We start from the raw sequence: 24872 nt of genomic DNA, 5'->3' as shown, positions 1-24872 counted from the left end.
CCCCAAGGACAGGTGGATCGCCCGACACCTCACCCGTCTCCGGTAAAACTGCATACAGGTCACGAGCGGAAAGTAGGTGGCGGGAAGTCACCTGCTGGATTTTATGTGCCTCCCTGACTTCAAAACTACCAGCAGGAGAGTATAAGTCCAGCCTGCAGTATTAGTCAGCATCCCAGTAAAGTACAATATTGGAAGGCAAGAGCAAGAAATGTGCTGAGATGTCCATCTGATAAACCACAAGAATACGTGCTGAAATAGCAGGAAATGGAGCAGAAAAATAACCAACATTGAGTTTGGGAATCAAGGCAACACATTCCATTTAGCCACTAACACTAGACCATTTAAATAGTGAGCTTTCTTCAGCTTCAATTCAAAATATTGTTAAATTGTGAAGGCCAGATTTAAAAGGTGTCGGTGAAAATACATAACATTTACAATTCAAACGAGAAAGGAGTTAGAGACTAAAATGGTGCTTATGAAATGTTTCACTTATACAAAGATCCATTAGAATAAATTCAATTGAGACATCATAGCTCAACATATCTCATTAGCCTAATAAGTACAGTTGCAAAATGTATACTACAGATTAATAAAGCACTAGTGTCTTTGTTCTTAAACAAACAAGGTACATGTATTCTCAATACTGTGAACTATGTCACTCCAGAGCTAACTAATAATTTATGTATCCTAAATCCAAAGTATAAAATTATTTAAGCCCTTCCTAACAGCACTCCAGGTGTACCTAAACCACAGAGTCTGCAGCAGTTCAAGAAGGTAGCTCATCACCACCTTCTCAAGGGCAATAAGTGATGGGAAATAAACGCAAGCCTAGCCAGCCATGCCCACATCTCGTAAATGAATAAAAAAACTCAACGCAGCAGTATCCCTAAATATATTTCTAAGTGGCCTCATATGATGTTTACATTAATTCCCCTTGTTAGCCCGCAGCTTTCACATAGTTGAATTGCACAAGCAATCTAGATATGCTCTTTTTGGCCAAGAAGTTTTCATGTGTCTTTTGTTCAATGTGTAAACAAAACCTATTGAAATCTTAAGCTGAGAAATTTTGTCCCCTTGGAGATGGCATTTTAGCAGATTTATGGATGGAAGGTTGAAATTTTGGCCAAAATTAATATCTACCGGGTTTCTACCCCAATTAAACTGAATAGGAAATCATGAACAAGCTACAGGCAATTCTCTGTCTGTCTCCTCTCCCTCAAACCCTAGCAATACTTTGAGTCACATCTGAGGGCACCCCGGGTTATCCGCAAATCCAGGTGCATCCTTGATAAGCACAGCCGAAATCTGTTGAGAGTAGGCATAGATTCCGTCCTTGGCCTAATGAAGACCCTAGCAAAGGCCAACACAAAGTTGATTACCATTCTATGCTGGGCCTTCCATCTCTATTGAAATTAAAAGCTAAAGTAAAGCTTGACTTAATAGAAAAGAAGATTCTTTTTACTGTACTCCTATGCAACAGGAAACTTCTATTTGCCTCTTCTCAGAAGCAGAAGCTGTTTACAATGCATTTCAAAACACATGGCATGGCAGTATCATGCTGCTACTGGTGAACAACTTTTTCACTTTCTATTGTTATGACTGGGAAGGGGACAGTACACAGTTTATCTAGCCCCTCTACTCCACAGGTCACAGCATTATCTCAAAAGTGTATTTCACTCATCAAAATAGCCAATTATTTACCTTTGCTACTGTAAGACCCAGAATATAATAGACTTGAACCAGGCTTCTTTCAATAAACACAGAATGATTGATTTATTATAAAACAAAACTTTTTTTAAAACAAGTAGCAAGAACTGGTTAACACACAATTATAATCTGGATGTATAACTATCTTTCCCTTTTAAAAATACCGCAGCGCGTGTCACACACACACACACACACACACACACACACACACACACAAATAAAGGACAGATAGGGTCTCTCTGCAGATATGGGCTTTACAGGATAGGCATTATAAAATAAAGGATAAAGTTCGCAAGGCCTTGACGCTGTTGATCTGGAGCTCCTTCATGTGAAGATGGGCTGCTGGTCCCAGTAGATGTCTGGAGGTTCTTACCAACAGAGCTTCGGTGTGGCAGAGAATATAGCTGGGTCAATCCCTCTTGTCTTAGCCTCTCAGGTTTCCAAAAAACAGACCAGCTCCGTTGAGCTGAGGATTCTTAGCTGGATACTGCCAACAACTTTATCTCAGGCAAGAAAGTGAGCTGGACAGCCTTTACTTTCTCAGTTCAGTTCCAATTGAACTCAAAAACACAAGTCCAAAACTTAAAGCTCATCCCTGTCATGTGATTTCCACTAACTCACTATCTTTTTGCCTTTAAAGTTTTTTTTTCCATCAATTAAAATAATTGCAATACAAACAAGCACAAAGCTTTTCCCCCCTAAGTACCATGCTGTTCAGGTGATTTCTTGGAAAAGGCATGCTTGTTGACAGTTCCAGTGTGAACTTATTACTCCAGGTCAGCATTCAAAGGTCCAAATAATGCAATGTCCTTCCAAATTTTAAAAGAAAATCCAGTGCATAGAATATGTTTTTCTGAACATTATCAATCCCATTGTCAAAATATAAAGAGAATGTTAGGAGACAATGCGTTACAATTTGTTGATAATAATCTCGTCAACACTCATAATATGCTTTGGCAATGGGAACACTTCATTCACTTAGGAAAATAATAATAATTTTAAATGAGTCCTGAGCAATATGCAGGGTGGAGCAGCTTCCCCTCTCTTCCTCTGCTGTGGGATGTAATAATAAGGCTAGATTTTATATATCTTTCACAGTCCCAGAGATACCTGACATTTAAATCAATTGACGGAAATTCGTCAGACTTTCTGATGTGTGCGTGCACAATGAACTTGTACAAGGTACTTCACCCAGGGTGACCAAGTGTTGCATATTTTTTGGGATTGTCCCGTAATGGAGGCCACTGGCCTGGATTTTTGTTGCCTGGACAACGATGTTCACATTTTTCAGCCTTTTAAATTCCACACAAGCACACTATACATCTTTGGGGTGCTCCCAATTCTCCTGCTCATCTAATTGGACATGTCCGCCAGGCCTAACACAGGTTCATCAGCACCATTCCCCACTCTCAAAGGCTCACCAGTCACCCCACCCTCCCACAACTCTCACAAGTTTGCAAACAATCCTTGCCCACTTGTATGGCCCTATACCAAAGTGTCCATTAATTTCTTCCCTAAGAGTTGGTCACCCTGACTTCACTTCACATTTTCACTCATAAAATCTACCCTAAAGAGCTATTCTAGGGCACTAGGCTGCTGAGCAGAGTGAAAAGCCTAGTCTGATCCGAACATCACCCACTTAACTGTCAATGGTTCATCTATATATGGTGCATGGGGCACAGTTTTCAAGCTCTTCACCTGACACAATACTTGGAAGTACAGTGAACTTGGGGAAGACAGTGTAAGACTTCAAGATGACATGGACAGGCTGGTGAAACAAAAGAAAATTACTACGGATGCTGGAAATCTGGAATAAACATTGTAAATGCTGTAAATATTCAGCAGGTCAGGCAGCATCTGTGGGGAGAAAGTGTAAACATTTCAGCTCAATCTTCTCTTCTTAGGCAGTTCCTCGGGACCGAAGATGACTTTCTTCCACTCTGGGGTTATGGGTCCTGAGGTGACTAGAGAAGCCCAGTGCTGGATCCGCACACTGCCACAGGTGGGGCAGGTAGCGTTTGAAGAGGCAGGTGGTTGGGGTGCTTGAATTTTGGTACGCTCCTTCCATAGTATGCGCTTGGCCTCCATCTGGGCCTGTCAGAGACATTCAAAAGGGTTGGCACCTTTGCAGATGCTTCCTCTTTGGGGGGTCATGAGCAAGAGATCCCCACATATCTGTGGGGAGGTTGCAGTTTTCAGGGAGGCTTTGAGGACATCCCTGAAGCGTTTCCTCTGCCCTCCTGGTAACTGCTAGATGTGACGGAGCTTGGAGTAGAGAGCTTGTTTTGGGAGTCTTATGTCAGGCATGTGGATGACATGGCCCGCCCAATGTTTCCGATTAGCCATAACTAGTGCCTTGATATTTGGGATTTGGCCTGAGAGAGGACATTGATATTGGAGTGCTTATCCTGCCACTGAATTTGCTGAATTTTGCAGCGATATCACTGGTGATATTTCTCCAGGGATTTAAGGTGTTTGCTGTATGTTGTCCATGTCTCTGATGCATACAGGAGGGCAGGTAGCACCCTGAACCTGGTGCCGGGTTTCAGGTCTTTGTCATTAAACACTCTTTTCCTCAGTCAGTTGAAGGCTGCGCTGACACACTAAAGACGACGCTGAGTTTCATCATTGATGTCTGCCCATAATGAGAGGAGGCTCCCAAGGTATGAGAAATTATCCATGCTGTCCAATGGTTTGCTATGTTTGGCATCCAAGATGGCTCCTGCTGGGATGTCAGATTCCTAGGCAGATCCACACCATGCCCATCTATTCTGGTCAATAACCTTTCACAGAGTCGAAGATGGAACACATGAAATAACAAGAGTTGGTGGTGCAAAGCCAAAAGGAGTGATAATGGACAAGTAAAGATGTGATTAGAGGAGGTATGAATGGCAGAACAATGAACAACTGCCATCTGAAAGCATAAACAAGAGAAAAACAAGATTAAAACCAAAACATAGGACTCAAAGTGGAACCAGAGATTACGGTCTGAAACTGTTGAACTCAATATTAAGTCTGGAAATATGCAAAGCGCCTAATGAATAGATGAGGTGCTGTTTGTCAAACTTGCATTAACCTTCACTGTACACTACAGTAGGGTGAGGACAGAGAGGTGAGCATGAAAGCAAAGTGGAGAATTAAAATACCAGAAGCTCAGAGCCATGCTTGTTGTCTGAATTGAGACATTCCTCAAATCGGTCATCCAATCTGCGTTTGGTATCTCCAATGTGGGGCAGACCACATTGTGAGTAGTGAATTCACAATATACATTTGGTGGTATACTCAATTTTATGAAATTTCTGTCTTACCTAGAAGAAGTGTCTGGAGCCTTGGATGGTGAGGAGAGAGGAGATAAAACAGCATATGTTGCATCTCCTGCACTTCTCAAACTTCTGGCACGGAATGATGCCACAGGAAGGGGGCAGGGTGTTAGAGATGATTGAGGAGTGGAAGCAAGGTCCCTTTGGAATGCTGAAATGGGAGGGGAGAATGTGTTTGGTGGTGGCATCATGCTGGAGGTGGTGATAATGGTGGAGGATGTTCCACTGAATAGGGAAGCTGGTGGTGTGGAAGGTGAGGACGTGGGAAACCTATTGTGATTCTGGGAGGGCGGGGAAGGGAGTGGACAGTGTTGAGGACCCTATTGACTATAGTGGGGGAGGGAGGATGGAATTCTCAGTCAGGTAAAAGGAAGACATGACAGAAGTGCTGGTGTGGAAAGTTGTGTCATCAGAACAGATATGACAGAGACGGAGAAACTGGGAGGATGGAATAGTGTCCTTAAAGGAAGCTGGATGTGAGGAAGTGTAGTCATGGTACCTTTGGGAGTCAGTGGGCTTATAATGAATATTGTTGATTATTTCTGGGATAGGTTGAGAAGTTGAGGGAGAGAAAGGGTTAGAGACGGAACTTGCAAACGGACAGAAGAGTGGAAATTGGAAGCAAAGTTGATGAAGTTTTCCAGTTCAGGGTGAGAGCAGGAAATGGCACAGGTACAGTCATCAATGTGCAGGAAAATGAGTTGAGGGGCAGGTGGGGGGTGCAGCAAGACTGGAACAAGGAATATTCCACGTATCCCACAAGAAGACAAGTATAGCAATCCCCATGCAGGCACCCTTAGCATCATCATTTTTTGGAGAAAGTGAGATGAGTTAAAAGAGCAGTTGTTCAACGTGAGAACAAGTTCAGCCAGGTGAAGAAAGGTGGTGAGGAACACAAACTAGTGACCTCCATTCAATGAAGGCTGGTGGAATGGGTGGAGACATGGCAGATCAGTTTTAATGCAGGGAAATGTGAAGTGATACAGTTTTATAGGAATCATGAGGAAAGGCTATATAAAAAAAGATACAATTCTAAAGGGGATACAGGAACAAAGAGACCTGGAAGTATATGGGTACAACTGGTTGATGGTGGCAGGACATATTGAGAAAGCAGTGAAAATGGTATATGGGATCCTGGGTTTAATGAATAGATTTAGGGCAGTTTTTTCCCGTTCTAATGCGAGCTTTAAAAATGATGGGCGGGACCCACATCCAGGATTCCCATCTCCATTCCTGGCATGGCAAATTTCAGCAGCGCAGGATAAGGGAGTGAGCCACAAGCTGCGTCCCAACATTGCTGGCACCATTGTGGAAGTGGGCATTTCTGACCTTCCACAACTTTGACGGTGGAGGGCAGGTTTTGGTAAGTGATGCGAATCTCAACAGCACAAGGTATCATGAACCATGGGTGAACTATGGTTTGGAGGCTGGAACCATATGATAGTTAAGTACAAAAGGTGTTGCCTACTTCACATGTAATTATGAAATGCTATAACATGAGATATATATGTTTCTGCTACAGTGATTGATGATAGGGCTTTAATTTGAAAAGGTAAATGACCATTAAATAACGTGTTTGCCAGGTTTTACTTCTGTCAACTGGCAAATTGACAAGTGAAATAACTACATTGTGGAAGTGGAAAAATCTTTGGATGCATCAGAGTACATCCACTGGATAAAGTGCTTCTCTGCATTGTACAATATTCAAAGGTTAGCCTAGTTTGAAATTCAGATCTGATGGTATGTAATGTCCCCATGCCTTCAATTTTTTTCCTTTAAGTTCAGCCTGGCCATCTGTTTGGCTGTTTCAAAGCTGAGCTCTGGCTGTGTTCAAAGGCTCAAATGGATTTTGTGCAGGAGGTTTTGACAATACAGTTGTTCGGTGGAATGACATTATGAATGCTTGGCTGAATTAGAACACAATGATGGAGACTGCTCAACAGGGATTGTTGACAAAGCTATCAAGAGGAATGTGAACTTTTGAATCAAGTAATGTTCATTTATATTGGTAGATTTATGAGCTTTCCAAAGACTTCCAAATGATATTCGGCCAACACAGACACGATAGGCCAAGTGGCCTCTTTTTGTGCTGAAGGTTTCTATGAATCTGTTATTTTATCTGTTCTGTTTACCATGGATTCTGGTTAAGCAGGTTGGGTGGATGAGGGGGAGTATGGGCTAGGTGAAGAGAGGTATAGTGGAGGCAGATTCAATTATAGCTTTCAAAAGGGAATTGGATAAACACCTGCAGGGAAATTATCCGCAGCGCTACGCGAAAAGGACAGGAGAGTGGGACTAACTGGTTAACCCTCTCAAAGAGCCACCACAGGTGCGATGTGAACGTCAATACCTCCAGTCATAATCCATCCTGCCTTGGAGCTATATTACCATTCCTTCACTGTCACTGGTTCAAAATCCTGGAACTCCTTTCCTAACAGAACTAGGGGTGTTCCTATAACAGATAGACTGCAGCAATTCAAGAAGGCAGATCACCACCACCATCTCAAGGGCAATTAGGGATGTGCAACAAATGCTGGGCTAGCCAGAATTGTCCACAACACATGAAAATATTATTTTTTAAAATTTAAAATGCTGTTGCAGAAAGCCAGCATGGGTTTGACAGGCTGAATAGTCCCACTCTGTGCGATAATCATTCTGTTCAAGGATTCTATGTAAGACAGACAGTTAAATATTAAATACTTCTCACAGAGATCGAGTAATTGGAATTTAATCTGGAGAAGTCTGCGGTAAATCATTATGGTAAGGCTAACTAACCAAGGGAATACATAATAAATAGTAGGAGACAGGGAAGTGTGGAGGAATGGAGAAACCTTGGTGTTTATGTCTACAGATCTTAAAGATAGCAGGATAGGGAGATAAGGTGGTTAAGAATGCGTATGTGACAACTTCCTTTAATAACGAAGGAACAGAATATGAGAGCAGAGGGGTTATGCTAGAACCGCATAAAACACTGGGCCACAGCTAGAGTGTTACATATAGTTCTTGTCACTGCATTACTCAAAAGGTGTGATCATACTAGAGAGACTACAGTGGAATTTTAGGAGGATGTCAGCAGGACCAATGTTCCCTCCAAGATTCGTGGGTGTGTGGACCAACATACGGAATACTGAATATAAACAGTTACAGCAAAGCATACCGGATAATCAGATTTGGGAGTGTGTCAGTGGTGTTTCATTATAGTCACATAATGAAGACATGTGAGATTGTGACAAGTTACGCATTGTCTGCTTTGACATTCTTTTTTTCCTGTGCAATGTCTGTCGGTAATAACCATTAGTCTTCTCCACATAAATGAAGCCTTCTGTTTGCTGAAAGTGGAGATGGTCGGGCGTAAGAGCTAAAAGGTTTTATCTATTGTCCTTATCTGCCAACAACACGAATAGTATTATGTTACAAAAACACACTTATTATAAAATTTCAGTTATAGATATAGTCAATAAAGAATTTTAAGAAGTGGTGGTTCTTGTCGACAGCTGAACCCTCCTACTTTTCACTGAATCAGGAGTTGGCTGACTGAACATCGTTCACTGATAAAATACGCAAGTTCAAGTTCTGTTAAGACAAACGGTAAATTCAGTCCCACATTGCTATATTCATAAAACTGGTTCAAAGAGACTAATCCAAAGGTGATGCTTCAGCCCCAGCTTTTTTTTAGGTGGGATGAACATAATAATGATATAATGTAACATTCACAGTTTCACAAACCAAGAAAGTTCACATTTCATTAGTGCAGAATAAAATACTACCATGATCTTAGAAGTACCAAAGTGAAACAATATCTGCTTAGAGATCTGATGATCATGCAGCTTTCCAAAGCATACTGTTCCAGACTTGTGGCAAAACATGTGCATGTCTAAGCAATGTTCAAAAGGCAAAAAATATTCTGTTTACATTCCAGAGACACTTCAGTATAACAATATGTTTGGTTGAAGTACTATTTGATTTTGAAAATGAACTCAAATCAACTTACACTGTAAGCATTGACAATCAGCTGAATGATATTCTTTGAATCCTTGTCAAGAATTTCTACAGTTGTTCCAGGAATCAGAGCAGTAAAATTCTTCAGAAATAGAAACATAACATGAGGTTTATTCACAAAGCAATTCAACAACAAAAAAGAACCAAACCATGGATTGTAAGAAATATGAATCAAAATGTGTACAATACCTTGTAAAGTATGTAATGGGACTGAGTAACAGCAAATATCAAATGAATGTTGTTCTCTGCCAGCTTTTCTCCAAGAAGTGCAAGTGATGGGTAATCCTGGAGTCAAAATAAGAAAATGTAGAAATACTAGCCAGTACATTTCCCCACAGTCTCAAATAGCATTGGATATTGTTACTTACAAGCAGCTGGTACAACATTATAGGCCTATTCACAGCTGTTCTTTTTCCCAGGAGAAGCTTATGTCACAAAAATATTGGATAATCATAGGAAACTATTTACATCTGTATTTCTTCTGTTACAGTTGACATCACATTATACCACAAGTATGAGCTTTACATCACTTTCAATTCTTTCACTGTGCATAATGCAACCACTTCCCATTTCCTGGGCTGACTCTCAGTTCTGTTCACCTGTCCTAATTCACTTTATTTGTCACTTCTTCCTCTGCAAATCACTGTCCATCCTCAAGTTTACCATTCTTGCATCTATTTGCCTTTCCTTGCCCTCTATTTCAATTTCATTTCACAGGGCTCTCCAAAAATGATATTGAGCTTCCCACTACACTGAACTAGCATGAACAAAATTCCAGTGATATCATATCATTAACTATCCCATTCTATGCAATATAGAGCACCATAAAATTCATTTTAAAGGATCACAGGATGTAAAACTAAAGCAAAAATGTAGCTTGAGCAACTCCACACATAGGGTGGAATTTTACGGCCCCTCCTGCTGGTGGATTTTCCAGTCCCGCCAAAGCCAATGGACTTTTGAATGGCTTGCTGTATTTTATGACCCACTCCTGCCGCCATGGGGTCGTAAAATTCCACCCATAAAGTAGTAATGGCTTGTAGGCCCTCATGCCACTTAATCAATTACTTGTGAAAAGGCAGAACGATTCTTCATGCATTCTGTATGCACTAATAACATATTTCAAAAAATGCCAATATGCAATAATTCTTAGATGTAGCTGATAGCTTATCAGGAGCTAAAGACATTTTAATACAAAGGTACATAAGTACAAACAGAAGTGAACATCAGATAATACTGAATCAGGGAATTATAGGATACATTAGGTGAGGTTTTGTAAATAGCTGCAACATATTGAACAAAATTTATTCATAAGTAGAATGAGTGCTGTGGAACCAAAAATATCCCCTTGGAAAACTGAATTCACATGTTTTTATCATTAGTTTGGCATTTTTTAAAAAGGAAACATATTGGGCTGAATTTTAATCAACACTAACTCAAAAATGACTACATGCATTATGCATGTCAGGACATTCACTTGATATCTTACGTACAATTTTACTGACTATTAACCTGACATAATTATGTTGGCATGCTGGTCAGGAAATAATGCAGGAAGGTTAAAGAGACCATTTCCACAATCATCATAGATCAGGAGAAAATGATTACAAATTTATAGGTTAGGCAAAGTTTAGGGGTAAAAACTTGTAGGCCTGAATTTTCACAATCGGGCTGGAGTGCAGAGTCGGGTCAATGCTTGGCTCTGCAAACCTGACCCAGGAGAAAGTGCCCCTTAAGTGGCCGGGGGAGGGGGGTGAAAATGGGAGTCATGACCACTGGCCCCAGAAAGAGTTTGGAGGTGCCGGGTGTGGAGGCAGGCTGGGTGAAAAGTTGGCCTTGGTGTTCCAGCACTTTGTTGCAGTTATGAAAAAAACAAAAAAAGTCCTCATCCCACACTTCCCCACACACTCCCCATGAACCACCCACACCAACTCATGCTACCTTGTGCCCCCATTCACCCCCCATGGCCCCACATACCCTCCATGCCAACCTATACCCCTCTACCCAGCCCCATAGGCCTTCATGCCCTCCATGCCAACCTATGCTCCTTTACCCACCCCATGGCCCTTCATACCCCCATGCCAATCTATAACCCTTTACCCACCTCCCATGCCCCCCCATACACTCCTTGCTAGCCTTTGTCCCCTATTCACTCCGTGGCCTTTTATAGACCTGAGGCCAACTTAGTGCCAAATCATGCCAACCCATGCCTCCCCACCCACCCCCCCTTTGCCCTTACATCAGCTATGCCAACTCACCCAGTATCCAGCGAATTCAAGAAGGCCAAACTCCTTTTTTACAGCACTAGCAGTCAAGCAGGTAAGTTTAAAGGGCCAGGGAAACTGACAGGCCAGGGAGAAGGTAAGTGTCTAAGATAAGTAGATAGGATTTGTGGGTCGGCGGTGTGTGGGGGCCTGACGTCAAAGGGACGTCTTTAAAAGACCCAGGCAAGGAAACACGATACCCTTAACAGTCCAATTCAATGTGAGTTTTCTTAACTTCAGTTCTTTGTAGGTAGCAACTTGAGGCTTAGATGCTGGAGGTCGGGAGGGCTTGGGCGGTCTGTGGTTGTTTTGAGGCCGGGGGCGTGGGGGTTCCGAGGTTGGGGGGCTAGGTTGGAGCTTCAGAAGTCGGTGCGGGGGGTTCCACATTCGGTGGGGTCTGAGGACGGGGCACTGGTTCAGAGGTTCTGAGGTCAGAGGCGTCCGAGGTTGGGGAAGGTGCGAGGTCGGGGGCGGGGTCTGAGGTTAAGGTTTCCAAGGTCGGGTGGGAGGGGGGGGGGTGGTCAGAAGTTCCAAGGTCGGGTGGGGGATCGGTGGTCCCGAGTTCGGGGGGGGGGGGGGGGGGGGGGGGGGGGGGGGGGGGGGGGGATCGGAGGTTTCGAGATTGGAGGTGTGGTTGGAGGTTCTGAGGTCGGGTGGGCCAGTCCGAAATTGGGGGGGGGGGGGGAGTCCAAAGTAGGGGGGGGTGTCCGACGTCCAGGATTGTACTGGGGGTTCTGAGGTCAACGGAGTCCAAGGCCGAGGTCGGGGGGAGGTCTAAGGTTGGGGTGAGGCTGCTTAGGTCAGGGGAGGTCGGGCGGTATCCAAGGTGGGAGGTTCCAGGGTCGGGTGAAGGGTGGTCTGCGGTTGAGGGGCTGGACGGAGGGGCTCCCATGGGGGGAGTTGGGGATATCAGGGAGTCCCATGAGGTCAGCCTGGGCCTTTACAATAGTTACCCAGAAATTAGAAGAGGTTTTAATTCTTCTAACCTTTTCTGAGTAACTATTGGTATAACCCCGGCGGAAACATCTGAAGTTTGCGATTTAAATCGCATTTTCAAATGGTTCCCAGTGCAGCACAATTGTCCAGAGGAAATGAGCATTCTGGGAAATTGCTGTGCAAAACCCTTACCTGGGAACTTGCCAGAGGGATTCTCCATTGCATCTCTGGAGTACCCCTCAATCCGATACTGGATAGCGCAGATGTTATGGGCCTATGTGTTTTACTGTTGCCTTAGCGAAAGTGTAATGGGAGTTAGATTAACTAGGGGTTGTGGAAGTTATCATAGTGGGAATTTGTAGATTATGTATGTACTTAAAATCATTTCTTCTATTAATAAAGGTTTAATTTAGTTTTGTTAGAAATCCATTAGACTCGGTGGTCTTATTACTACTGAATTCAAGGCACACATCTTTAAATTTATACAAATTACAAAACAGTTGTGGCAGTTGTTTCAGGTTTCCCTTTGGGATCTGAGCAGCTCAGCATTTACCATCGGCTGTGCCATAACAGATTAAATAAAGTTCTAAGGTGTCTGTCGATGAATTTACTAATTGGACAAACACTCTCATTGATAAAACCCATTCACTACATTCAACATCCTTTAATCCATTATAAAAATAAGTATTTGTCTTCATACTTCCACTTCAAAGACTTTTTTTTGTTCATGGGATGTGTGTGTCAGTGGCGAGGCCAGCATTTATTGCCCATCCCTAACCGCCCTTGAGAAGGTGGTGATGAGCTGACTTCTTGAGCCGCTGCAGTACATGTAGTGGAGGTACACCCACGGTGTTATTAGGGAGGAGTCCCAAGATTTTGACCCAGCGACAGTGAAGGAACTATGATATATTTCTAAGTCAAGGTGGTGAGTGGCTTTGGGGGAAATTACCAGGCGGTGGTGTTCCCATCTGTCTGCTGCCCTTGCTCTTCTAGATGGTAGAGATTGTGGTTTGGAAGATGCTACCTAAGGAGGCTTGGTGAGTTCCTGTAGTGGATTTTGTAGATGGTACACGCTGCTGCTACTGTGCGTCGGTGGTAGAGGGAGTGAATATTTGTCGATGGGGTGCCAATCAAGAGGGCTGCTTTATCCTGGATGGTGTCAAACTTCTTTAGTGTTGTTGGAGCTGCACTCATCCAGGAAATTGATTCCCATTGACTCCATTTTTGTTAGGGCTCTTTGATGCCACATTTGGTCAAATGCTGCCTTGATGTCAAGGGCAGTGACTCTCACCTCACCTTTATAAGTGTTTTATAGCATTTGGAGCTATCAATCAAACTGTGGACAAGCACCGTAGTATGATAATGATGGGTTGCAAAATCAGACATGCAGCACAATTCCTATAACAGTAACCCCCAGGCTTATGCCAACAGGCAGCGTGAAATAGCATGCACTGATTTTTTTTAAACACTCCAAACAGTTTTCTTTTCAAATATTTAAAGATCAAGAGATTTAAATCCTTTGACAGCTTGAAAGCTCCCTATGACACCTCCCCTTGACAGTTCTCTTTACAGCTCTCCTGACAGTTCCAATGAGCTTGACAGTTCCAACCAGTTTATGCAATTTTTATGCACAGTCTATTTTAAACAATCCCAAAGGACACATGACCTCTCCCAAAGGGCTCCTGACTTTTCCTTAAGGTGTCCCAGGACCATATTCAAAAGGGTAGGTCACCTCTCCAAAAGTGTACCCTAACTATCCCAAGAACTCTGGAAAGGTTGGACCTTCTCCTACCAGGTCTAAAGTGCACAAGTCATGTTTTGGACATCCCACTAGCAAAAATCAGACCTGACTGAGGCAGCTGCACTTTAATATGTGCAGTTGCCGCCGTGAACCATGGATGTAGAAATCACCTGATACATTGTGCCGGTATGACATAGGACAAGAAGTATTGATCAATATTGAATCTATATATTACTGTATCATGTTACAAAGAAGTGACAGGTTAGCCTCACCATTTGTGTAGAGGAACTATACTCGTTGTTTTCATCAAGATGGCACTGTCCATCATTGGGTTGTACCAGACCACCAAGCTTGCCATCCAATGCAATGTGTGGTACATCATCTGTGGTAAACACCAGTAAGTGGGAAGCCTCCTTCCGCCAGCCTATTTTTTCCTTAGGAGGCAAATAAGGTCACAATTACTAGTGTTATTTTTAAAGCCTGGCTTCCTGTAAACATAAACAGTTTAGGATCATACTGCTGTAATTAGAGATCCTCGCAATCCATCAGCAAAGTCCACATAGTTAGGTGAATGGTCAGAGTACATAAATGCCACAGTCTCCACAAATCTCTGCATAGTCAATATAAAGGAATTTGATAAAACGGAGAACTATCTACTATAGTAACTCTTATGATTGAACACTACAAAAAAACTATCCAATAGTATTATTTATTATCAGACCCAGAAACAGTAAACTTGAGGAAGTTTTAAAAGCAAAATAAAGACTTGTGATGTTTTCTACCTCACTGAGTCCGGGCATGAGTATCAGTCAAATGCAAACACAACTCGGAATTCATTACTGCTTCAGTAAGTTAATTATCTCTAAGCTTGCTACACATTCCATGATTCTCCCTCAACAAATGTTATAATTATCACCAGCAAGCAGGTTGTCCAGGAGACTTCTCAGATAATTTTATTAAAATTCTAATAATGCGCAGGATCCAAGATGAACTTATATCATATCCTGAATCAACTAAAATTGCATAATTTTCCAGAATAGTTCTGCTGTCACATGCTTTTTAAAGTAAGGTCATAGCCTTAAATTTGTTGGCATAGGATTGTATGTCATCTACTAACCACAGAAACAGGGCAGACATTCCACACGTTCCAATCATAACCAATTTCTGGTACAGCACAAGTACTTAAGGAAATCAGAGAATGGAAAAAATTCCCTCTTTGGGAGCTTTGTAAAACATAAAACGGTTTCTCTATGTGGATATAAACAGACACCCATGCAAGATCCACCTATAGGAAAGGACACTGAATGCATGTGCTTTTCATATGTTAAACTTTCAGTGACCCAATTCAAAGGAAATAACTAAAACGTCTGATAGGTGTCTTTTTCACCACAACAAACTGCCTTCTTAAAATCCTCTAGCTTAGCCTCTGCACTTATAATATTAAGGACAAGTGCTTAGGTTTCTTCATCTCTGAAGTTGAAACTACACCAAAAATAAAGCATTTTTCTCCATAATAGATTGCAGGATTCTTTATTGCATCCTAGTGTACACAAAGGGTAAAGGATCGATTTTCCTAGCTGTTCTGTAAACTGTAGGGAGTATATATTACAGTCATGCTAATATTAGCTGTCAGTGATGTGTATAGTTTAGGAAATCCAAGGTGTAGCTTTGGTTGCTGACATTCCAATCGCAGCCAGAGATCCCAAGAGATCTATCTCTGGTACCTCTCCTTTACTTAATTTGCCCTGGTGACATCAGCCAGAGGTGCAGGTTTAAATTTCATCTGTATACTGATGACAGCCAGCTGTTCCTCCCCAATAATTCCCTTGGCTGCATTACCACCCCTGTGCTTCCAGATTACAGATCTAACACTGAGTCATGGATGAGTTCAATTTTCCTTCAACTAAATGTCAGCAAGACTAAAGTCATTGTTTTCAAACTCTTCCATAAATTCCACCTCCTTTTTAATATATACTCTCGTGGGATATAGATATCACTGGCTAGGCCAGCCTTTACTGTCCATCCCTAACTGCCCTGAGAAGGTGGTGAGCTGCCTTCTTGAACTGCTGCAGTCCATATGCTGTAGGTATACCCACAGTGCTGTTAGAAAGAGAGTTCCAGGACTTTGATCCAGGGACAGTGAAGATACAGCGATACAGTTCCAAGACAGAATGATAGTATGGTTTGGAGGGGAACTTGCAGGTGGTGGCATTTCCATGTTGCCCTTGTCTTTCTAGGTGATAGAAGTCACAGGTTTGGAAGGTGATGTTGAAGGAGTCTGCGTGAGTTGCTGCAGTGAATCTTGTAGATGGTGCACATTGCTGCCACTCTGCATCATTGGTGGAGGAAGTGAATGATTAAGGTGATGGCTGAGTGCAAATCAAGCGGGCTGCTATGTCCTGGAAGCTGTCAAGCTTCTTGAGTGCTGTTGGAGCTGCACTCACCCAGGAAAATGGAGAATTCCAACATACTCAGGCCTTTGGGGAGTCAGGAAGGGAGTTAGGCATTGCAGAATTCCCAGTCTCTGACCTGCTCTTATAGCCAGGATGTTGATAGTGGTGGATTCAGTGATGGTAATGTCATTGAATTGCAAAGAGAGATGTTAGATTCTCTCTTATTGGTGATGGTCATTGCTGAGCACTTGTGTGGCGTGAATGTTACTTGCCACTTATCAGACCCAAGCCTGAATATGGTCCAGGTCTTGCTGCAAATGAATATGGACTGCTTCGGTATTTGGTGATTGGTGCTGAACATTGTGCAATCATCGGCGAACATCCCCACTTCTGATCTTATGATAGAGGTAAAGTCATTGATGAAGCAGCTGAAGATGAGACTAGGACATTACCCTGAGGAACTCCGGCAGCAATGTCCTGGGACTTAGATGATTGACCTCCAACAACCACAACCATCTTCCTTTGTGTTATGTATGACTCTAACTAGTGCAGGGTTTTTCCTGATTGCCATCGACTTCAGTTTAGCTAGGGCTCCTTGATGCCACACTCAGTCAAATGCTGCCTCATGGCACCTCTGGACCACCATGTTTGGACCAAGACTATAATGAGGTCAGGAGCTGAGTGATCCTGATGGAACCCAAACTGAGTGTCAGTGAGCAGGTTATTGTTGAGTAAGTGCCACTTGATAGCACTGTAAATGACCCCTTCCATCACTTTGCTGATGATTGACACTTGACTGATGGGGTAGTAATTGGCCGGGTTGGATTTGTACTGCTTTTTCTGAACAAGACATACTTGGACAATTGTCCACATTGCCGGGTAGATGCAAGTGTTATAGCTGTACTGAAACAGCTTGGCTATGGGTGCAGCTTGTTCTGGAGTACAAGTCTGCAGTACTACTGCCAGAATGCTGTCAGTAGCCAAAGCCTTTGCAGTATCTTGTGTCGTCAGCCTTTTCTTGATATCACATGGAGTGAATCAAATTGGCTGAAAACTGGCATCTGTGATACAGGGGACCTCAGGTGGAGGCCAAGATGGATCATCTATTCTGAAGATGGTTGCAAGTTATTCAGTCTTGTCTTTTGCACTGATGTGCTGGGCTTTCATTATTGAGAACGGGGATATTTATGGGGCCTCCCCCTCCTTTAATTGCTTAATTGTCCACCGCCATTCACCACTGGATGTGGCAAGACTGCAGAGCTTAGATCTGATCCGTTGGTTGTAGGATCACTTAGTTCTGTCTATCACATGCTGCTTCCGCTGCTTAGCATGCAAATAGTCCCGTGTTGTAGCTTCACCAGATTGACACTTCATTTTTAGGTATGCCTGGTGCTGTTCCTGGCATGCCCTCCTGCACTCTTCAATGAGGGTTGATCCCTCAGCTTGATGTTAATTGGAGTGGGGGATATGTCAGGCCATAAGGTTACAGATTAGTGGTTGAATACAATTCTGCTTCTGCTGATAGTCTACAGCACCTCAGAGATGCCCAGCTTTGAGTTGTTAGATCTGTTCAAAACCTACCCCATTTAGCCTGATGGTAGTGCCAACACGATGAAGGTTATTCTCAATATGAAGACAGGACTTTGTCTCTACAAGGATTGTATAGTGGTCACTCCTACCAATACTGTCATGGACAGATACATCTGCAACAGGTATACTGGTGAGGACGAGATCAAGTAGGTTTTCCCTCCTGTTGGTTACCTCACAGTCTGCCACAGACCCAGCCTAGAAGCTATGTCCTTTAGGACTCAGCCAGTTCAGGCAGTGGAGGTGCTACCGAGCCACTCTAAGTGATGGATATTGAAGTCCCCCAACCAGAGTACATTCTGTGCCCTTTCCATCCTCAGTGCTTCTTCCAATTGGTGTTCAACAGGGAGGACTACTGATTCATCACCTCAGAGCGGCAGTAGGTAGTAATCAGCAGGAGATTTCCTAGCCCATGTTGATCTGATGCCATAAGACTTCATGGGGTCCAGAGCCAATGGTGAGGATTCCCATGGCAACTCCCTCCTGACTGTATATCACTGTGCCGCCAGCTCTGATGGGGCCATCCTGTTGGTGGGACAGGATGTACCCAGAGTTGGCGATGGTGGTATTTGGGACATTGTCTGTTAGGTGTGATTCACAGTGAATTACTATGTCAGATTATTGTTTGTCTAGTCTGTGTGACAGTTCTCCCAATTTCGGTACAAGCCCCCAGATATTAGTAAAGAGGACTTTGCAGGGTCAACAGGGTTAGGTGTGGAGTTGTCGTTTCCAGTGCCTAGGTCACTGCTGGGGGTATGTTTGATTTCATTCCTTTTTGACTTTGTAGTGATTTGATAAAATTGAGCATGCTAGGTCATGTCAGAGGGCATTTAATAATCAACCACGTCATCCTGGATCCGGAGTCACATGTAGGTAACGACGGCAGGTTTCCTTCCCTAAAGGACATTAGCGAATGTTAGGAACATTCATAGGTTTAACTTATATTTTGTATTTGGGTGTTAAGAAAGGTGAAACCTGGTTTTAGTTTCACTTAGAGGTTTTTGTGAGCTGGGTGCCAGGAAGTTTGGAGCCTTTTTTGTACACATGCATTTTCAATGAGGTTTTACAACTCCTGAAGTGAAGTGATAGGTTACCAAGAGGTTTGTAGTTTAGTGAAAAAAAGTAGAAAAAAATTGTGCTGTTGCCTAGCACCAGAGGTCCAGAGAAACATAGAGAGACAGGGAAGCACAGAAGTTAGTGTGTGTATACCAGACAGTGCAGGCAGTAGGTCTAATCTCTCTCATAAGAAATCCTGCAAGCCTGCTGGGAAACTGAGTTTAAGGAACTCATATTTTTGCTCTGAAGCTGAAGTAATAGTGAGTTTAGATTGCAGTTTTTGGATGTCTCAGGGAGAGATACCAGCTGAAGAAAAGCATCGAGTGAATGCTCAGAGGTCTGCCAGAAGAAAACTGTTTGAAACTGAGCTAACCGAAGCAAGAAACCTTGGTGTTGACACAGTGGTAAATCTTCACTGGGGTTCTGTGTCTGTAAGGGTTACTGGGATGAAAGGAATAGTGTGAGTTTGAATCATTTTCCGGTATCTGTATTGAAACCTTTCCAACCTTTTTGCCTAGTGTAATATTGTTCAATTTTTCTTGTTTAATAAACATTTTATTCTTTGTGTGAACAGTATACTGGCAGACTCTTGTGAATGTGTTCAGTAACTGACCTCCACTGTTTCTTAAAAAAAGCAAAGCTAGGATCTTCCAAACCAGGTTTCAATCTGAGATCTGACTTGTCCAGATTTAACATCAGCTGGGATCATAACCGTGAACCAGATGGGTTTTTACAACAATCAACAATAGCTTCATGGTCACTAGTACTGAGACTAGCTTTCAATTCCAGATTTATTAATTTAATTTACATTCCAACAGCTGCCATGGTGGGATTTAAACTCATGTCCCTAGTGCTTTAGTCTGGGCCTCTGGATTATTAGTCCAGTGAAATTACCATTATGCCACCAACTCCCCCTACTTGTCACAGACTACTGTTCATTGCTGGTTCCTTGCACAGGTTGAATCAAATCTTGATATTATGTTTGACTCAGAACTGAACTTCAACTTCCAAATCCTATCCATTACTTGCACCTGTACAATTTGCCTGACTCTGCCCCTTCCTTTCTGCCAAAGAAACTTCTTTCGCTTCTAGACTCAATCTTTCCAATGTCCTTCGAGGATGCAACTGTCACTTAAGATTGAACATGCTGGGGCTCCTTTCTCTGGAAAAGAGAAGAAGAAGAGGAGGCCTGATAGAGGTCTTCAAAATTATGAAGAACTTTGATAGGATGAAGATGGAGAAACTGTTTCATCTTGTGAATTCAGAACAAGGGCACATAAATATAAGACAGTCACAAACAGATCAAATGAAGCACTTAGGAGCAATTCTTTACAAAGAGTGGTGAGAATATGGAACCCGTTGCCACATGGAGTGGTTGAAGCCAATAACACTGATACTTTTAAGAGGAGGTTTGACACATAAATGTATCAAACCTCCCTTGCTGGGAGTGGGAGTCAGAGCAGAGCGGAACGGACCTCCGGGAGACAGTCAGGAACTGAGGAACACCTATAAATACAGACCGGGGATTCGAATGAGGAATGGAGCTGAGAGCGCCTATAAATACAGAGCAGGGATTCGACTGAGAGCAGAACTGAGGAGCACCTACAAGTACAGACCAGGGATTTGAGTGAGGAGCGGAACTGAGGAGTGCCTATAAATACAGACCAGGGGTTCGAGTGAGGAGCTGAGCAGCGCACTGTTTCACTGTTTCAGCTGCTGGGAAGCTGCAGTCCAGGAATAGGGAGAAAAAAGCAACTGTGACATCACAAGAAACTAGTAAGTTGATTGCCTGGTTAGTGCTCAATCTAAGGGACAGTGTGTGAGAAACCAGCTAAGGGCAGGTGAGTTGAGGTAGATCTATAAATAAAAAGAACTAAAACTTTAAAAATAATAAACCAAAATTTGAAAACTTTAAAATTAAAATAAAACAATAAAGATAAAAACGCAATTAAAATAAAATAATTTAAACAAACATCTAAAACACATACCTTGTAATTAAGAAGCGTATAATCTTTAGTTGTCATGGCACTAGCATTCAATTAACACTAAATTGTAGTATACATAGGAAGAAAGTAATTAAAGTAAATTAAATAACATAAGTTAGAATGGTGGGACAGGTATTATGTTGCAGCTGTGAGACGTGGGAGCTTTTGGATGCCAAGGCGATCCACAACAAACACGTCTGCAGGAAGTGTATACATCTTGAGGAACTCTGGATCAGGATTATTAATCTGGAAGCTGAAATGCAGGCACAGTACAACATAAGGGAGGGGGAGAAATATCTGGATACTTTGTTCCAGAAGACAGTCACACCTCTGAGAAGTGGGTCATCTGATTTGGTCAGCAGTGAGGGGCAGGAGGGTGTGACTGTCAGTGAGGCAGTTAATGGGACCGAGCAGACAATAGTGGAGGCGCCTCAGACTTTGCAATTGTCAAACAGGTTTGAGGTGCTCACAACCTGTGTGGATGAAAGCGAGGTCTGCAAGGTGGATGAGCTGGCTGGCCATGGCACTGTCGTACAGGAAGCTGTTCAAGCAGTGAGAACAAAAAGGAAGGTAGTGGTAGTAGGGGATAGTATCATGTGAGGGGGATTGACATTGTTCTCTGCAGCAAAGAGTGACAGTCCAGACGGCTGTGTTGCCTGCCCAGTGCCAGGGTTCGGGACATCTGCTCAGGATAAGAGAGGAACTTGCAGTGGGAGGAGCAGGATCCAGTTGTCGTTATCCATATAGGTACCAATGATATAGATAGAACTAGGAAAGAGGTTCTGCAAATTTAGTATGAGGAGCTAGGTACCAAATTAAGAAGCAGAACCTCAAAGGTAATAATACTTGCATTATTATCTGGGTCACATGCAAATTGGCATAGGGCAAATAAGATTAGAGAGGCAAATGCATAGCTCAAAGACTAGATGGGGAGAAGTGGTTTCCGGTTTGTGGGCACTGGCATCAGTACTGGGGAAAGTGAGGGCTGTACCTTTGGGATAGTTTATACCTGAACCATGCTGGGACAAGTGTCCTTGCAAGTTGCATAACCAGATAAGTAGAGAGGGCTTTAAACTAAGTAAGAGAGGTGAGGGATCAAGCTTGGTTAGAGGTAGCAATTCAGGGTGTAGAGTCAAGACAGGAGAGCAAAATAGTAACATGAAAAATGAGGGTCAGAGAATGGCAGGAAGGGACAGAGAGAAAAAAACCTAAGAATATATCAACAGTCAAGACTAGACGTTACAAAGGTAACAAAAAGACAAAACTGAAGGCTCTCTATCTGAATGAACGTAACATTCATAAAGTAAATGAATTGATGGTCCACAATAAATATGATCTGATAGCAATTACGGAGACATGGCTACAGGACAACATAGATTGGGTCTTTAATATTGAGGGGTACATGACACTCAAGAAGAATAGGAAGCTAGGTAAAGGTGGAGAGGTAACACTGTCAATCAAAGAGGCCATTGGTGTAATAGTTAGAGGTGACCTTGGTTCAGGAGATTAGGACGTAGAATCAGTTTGGGTGGAGATGAGGAATAGTAGGGGGAAAAAGTCATTAGTGGGAGTAGTCTGCAGGCCCCCTAACAGTAGCCACGGTGTAGGACAAAGTATTCCAGAGAAAATATTGTGTGCTTGTGATAAAGGGACAGCAATAATCATGGGTGATTTTAATCTACACCTAAACTGGAAAAATCAGATTGGTAGTAATAGCCTGGATGAGGAGTTCTTAGAATGCTTTCGAGATCGTTTCTTAGAGCAGTATCTTCTGGAACCAACCAGACAGCAGGTTATCTTAGACTTGGTATTGTGTAACATGACAGGATTAATTAATGACCTCAGGGTAAAGGCACTTCTAGGTAACAGCAGCCACAATATGATTGAATTTTACATCCAGTTTGAAAGGGAGAAGAGTTGGTCTAAGGCTATTATCTTAAACTTAAATAAGGGCAACTATGTAGGGATGAAAGCTGAGCTAGCTGAAGTGATCTGAGAAACTAGAGGATAGATCAATAGAGAAGCAGTGGCAGACATTTAAGGGGATATTTCAGAGTATTCAGAATAGGTACATTTCTATTATAAAGAAAAATTCTAAGGGGAACACCTACCATTCGTGCTTACCTTAGGAAGTTAAGGAAAGCATCAAACTTAAGGAAAAAGCATATAACTCCGCAAAGATGAGCAGCAGGACAGATGATTGAACAGAATATAAAGAACAGCAGAAAGTTAATCAGGAGAAAGAAATTAGAGTATGAGAGAAAGCTATCTAGAAATGTAAAAACGGATAGCAAAAATTTCTACAGGTACTTGAAAAGGAAAAGATTAAGTAAAGTGAGTGTCGGTCCTCTAGAGGGTGACAGTGGAGGGTTAATAAGGAAATAATAAGGAAATGGAGGAAGAAATAAACTAATATTTTACTTCTGTATTCACTATGGAGGGTACAAAAATCATTCCAGTAATAGCTACAAATCAGGAGGTAAACGGGAGAAAGGAAGTTGGTGAAATTGAAAGCACTAGGGAAACAGTACTGAGCAAATTAATAGAGCTGCAGGCTGGCAAGTCTCCGGGTCCCAATGGGCTACATCCTAGGGTCTTAAAAGAGGTGGCTAATGAGGTAGTCGATGCACTGATGTTAATTTTCCAAAAACTGATAGATTCTGGAAAGGTTCCATCAGATTGGAAAGTAGCAAATATAATCATTCTATTCAAGGGGAGGGGAGTTAGAAAACAGAAAACTGTAGGCCAGTTAGCTTGGCATCGGTTGTGGGGAAATTATTTATATTGATCATTAAGGAGGTTAGAGCTGGATACTCAGAAGAGCTCAAGGCAATCAGGAAGAGTCAGCATGGTTTTGTGAAAGGAAAATCATGTTTAACCAACTTATTGGAGTTTTTTGAAGGCATAACATGCACAGTGATAAAAGGGAGCCTGTAGACGTACTGTACTTGGATTTCCAGAAGGAATTTGATATGGTGCCACATCAAAGATTATTATGGAAAATAAAAGTGCAAAGTGTAGTGGTAACATGTTAGCATGGATAGAAGATTGGCTGGCTGGCAGAAAGCAGGCAGTTTGCATAAATGGGTCTTTTTCTGATGTGACAAGTAGAGTTCCACAGAGGTCGGTACTGGGGCCTCAACTTTTTACGATTTACATCAATGACTTAGATGAGGGGAATGAAGACATGGAATCTAAATTTGCAGATGACACAAAGATAGGTAGGAAAGTATGTTGTGAAGAGGACATGAGGAGGTTGCAGATGGATATAGATAGGTTGAGTGAGTGACAAATGGAGTTTAATGTGGGAAAATGTGAAGTTGTTCACTTTGGCATGAGGAACAAAAAAGCAGAGTATTACTTAAATGGAGGATGGCTGCATAATTCTGAGGTGCAGAGGGATCTAGGTGTTCTAGTACATGAGTCACAAAAAGTTAGTATGCAGGTACAGCAAGTAATTAAAAAGGCTAATGGAATGCTATCCTTTATTACAGGAGGGATTGAACATAAAAATAAAGATGTTATGCTTCAGTTATAAAGGACATTGATAAAACCGCACCTTGAATACTATGTGCAGTTTTGGTCGCCTTATTTCAGGAAGGATGTAAATGCTTTGGAGGTGGTTCAAAGGAGGGTTACTAGATTGTTACCTTGAATGAGTGGCTTATCTTATGAGGAAAGGTTAGACAGACTGAGCTTGTTTCCACTGGAGTTTAGAAGGGTGAGGGGTGATTTGATTGAAGTATACAAAATCCTGAACAGCCTTGACAAGGTAGACATCAAAAGGATGTTTTCTCTTGTGGGTGAGTCCAGAACTAGGAGGCACTGTTTTAAAATTAGGGGTCACCCTTTTAGAACAGAGATGAGGAAAAACGTTTTCTCTC

General features: G+C 42.4%; 1 protein-coding gene across 2 annotated transcripts in view; it reads right to left on the bottom strand.

The window, feature by feature from the left end:
• The window catches only part of itgb5 (integrin, beta 5), a 191541-nt gene that overhangs the window by 121784 nt on the left and 44885 nt on the right, over positions 1-24872 (bottom strand). For both annotated transcript variants that reach the window (XM_041200573.1, XM_041200574.1), the window contains 3 exons: positions 14240-14401; positions 9216-9311; positions 9019-9108 (listed from right to left, as the gene is read on the bottom strand). In XM_041200573.1, coding sequence (XP_041056507.1) covers positions 9019-9108; positions 9216-9311; positions 14240-14401 — 348 coding nt within the window. The remainder of the gene's footprint in view (positions 1-9018; positions 9109-9215; positions 9312-14239; positions 14402-24872) is intronic.

Source organism: Carcharodon carcharias, chromosome 12 (assembly GCF_017639515.1).
Source record: "Carcharodon carcharias isolate sCarCar2 chromosome 12, sCarCar2.pri, whole genome shotgun sequence".
Classification (NCBI taxonomy): domain Eukaryota; kingdom Metazoa; phylum Chordata; class Chondrichthyes; order Lamniformes; family Lamnidae; genus Carcharodon; species Carcharodon carcharias.
This window is presented reverse-complemented; position numbering and strand designations above follow the sequence as displayed.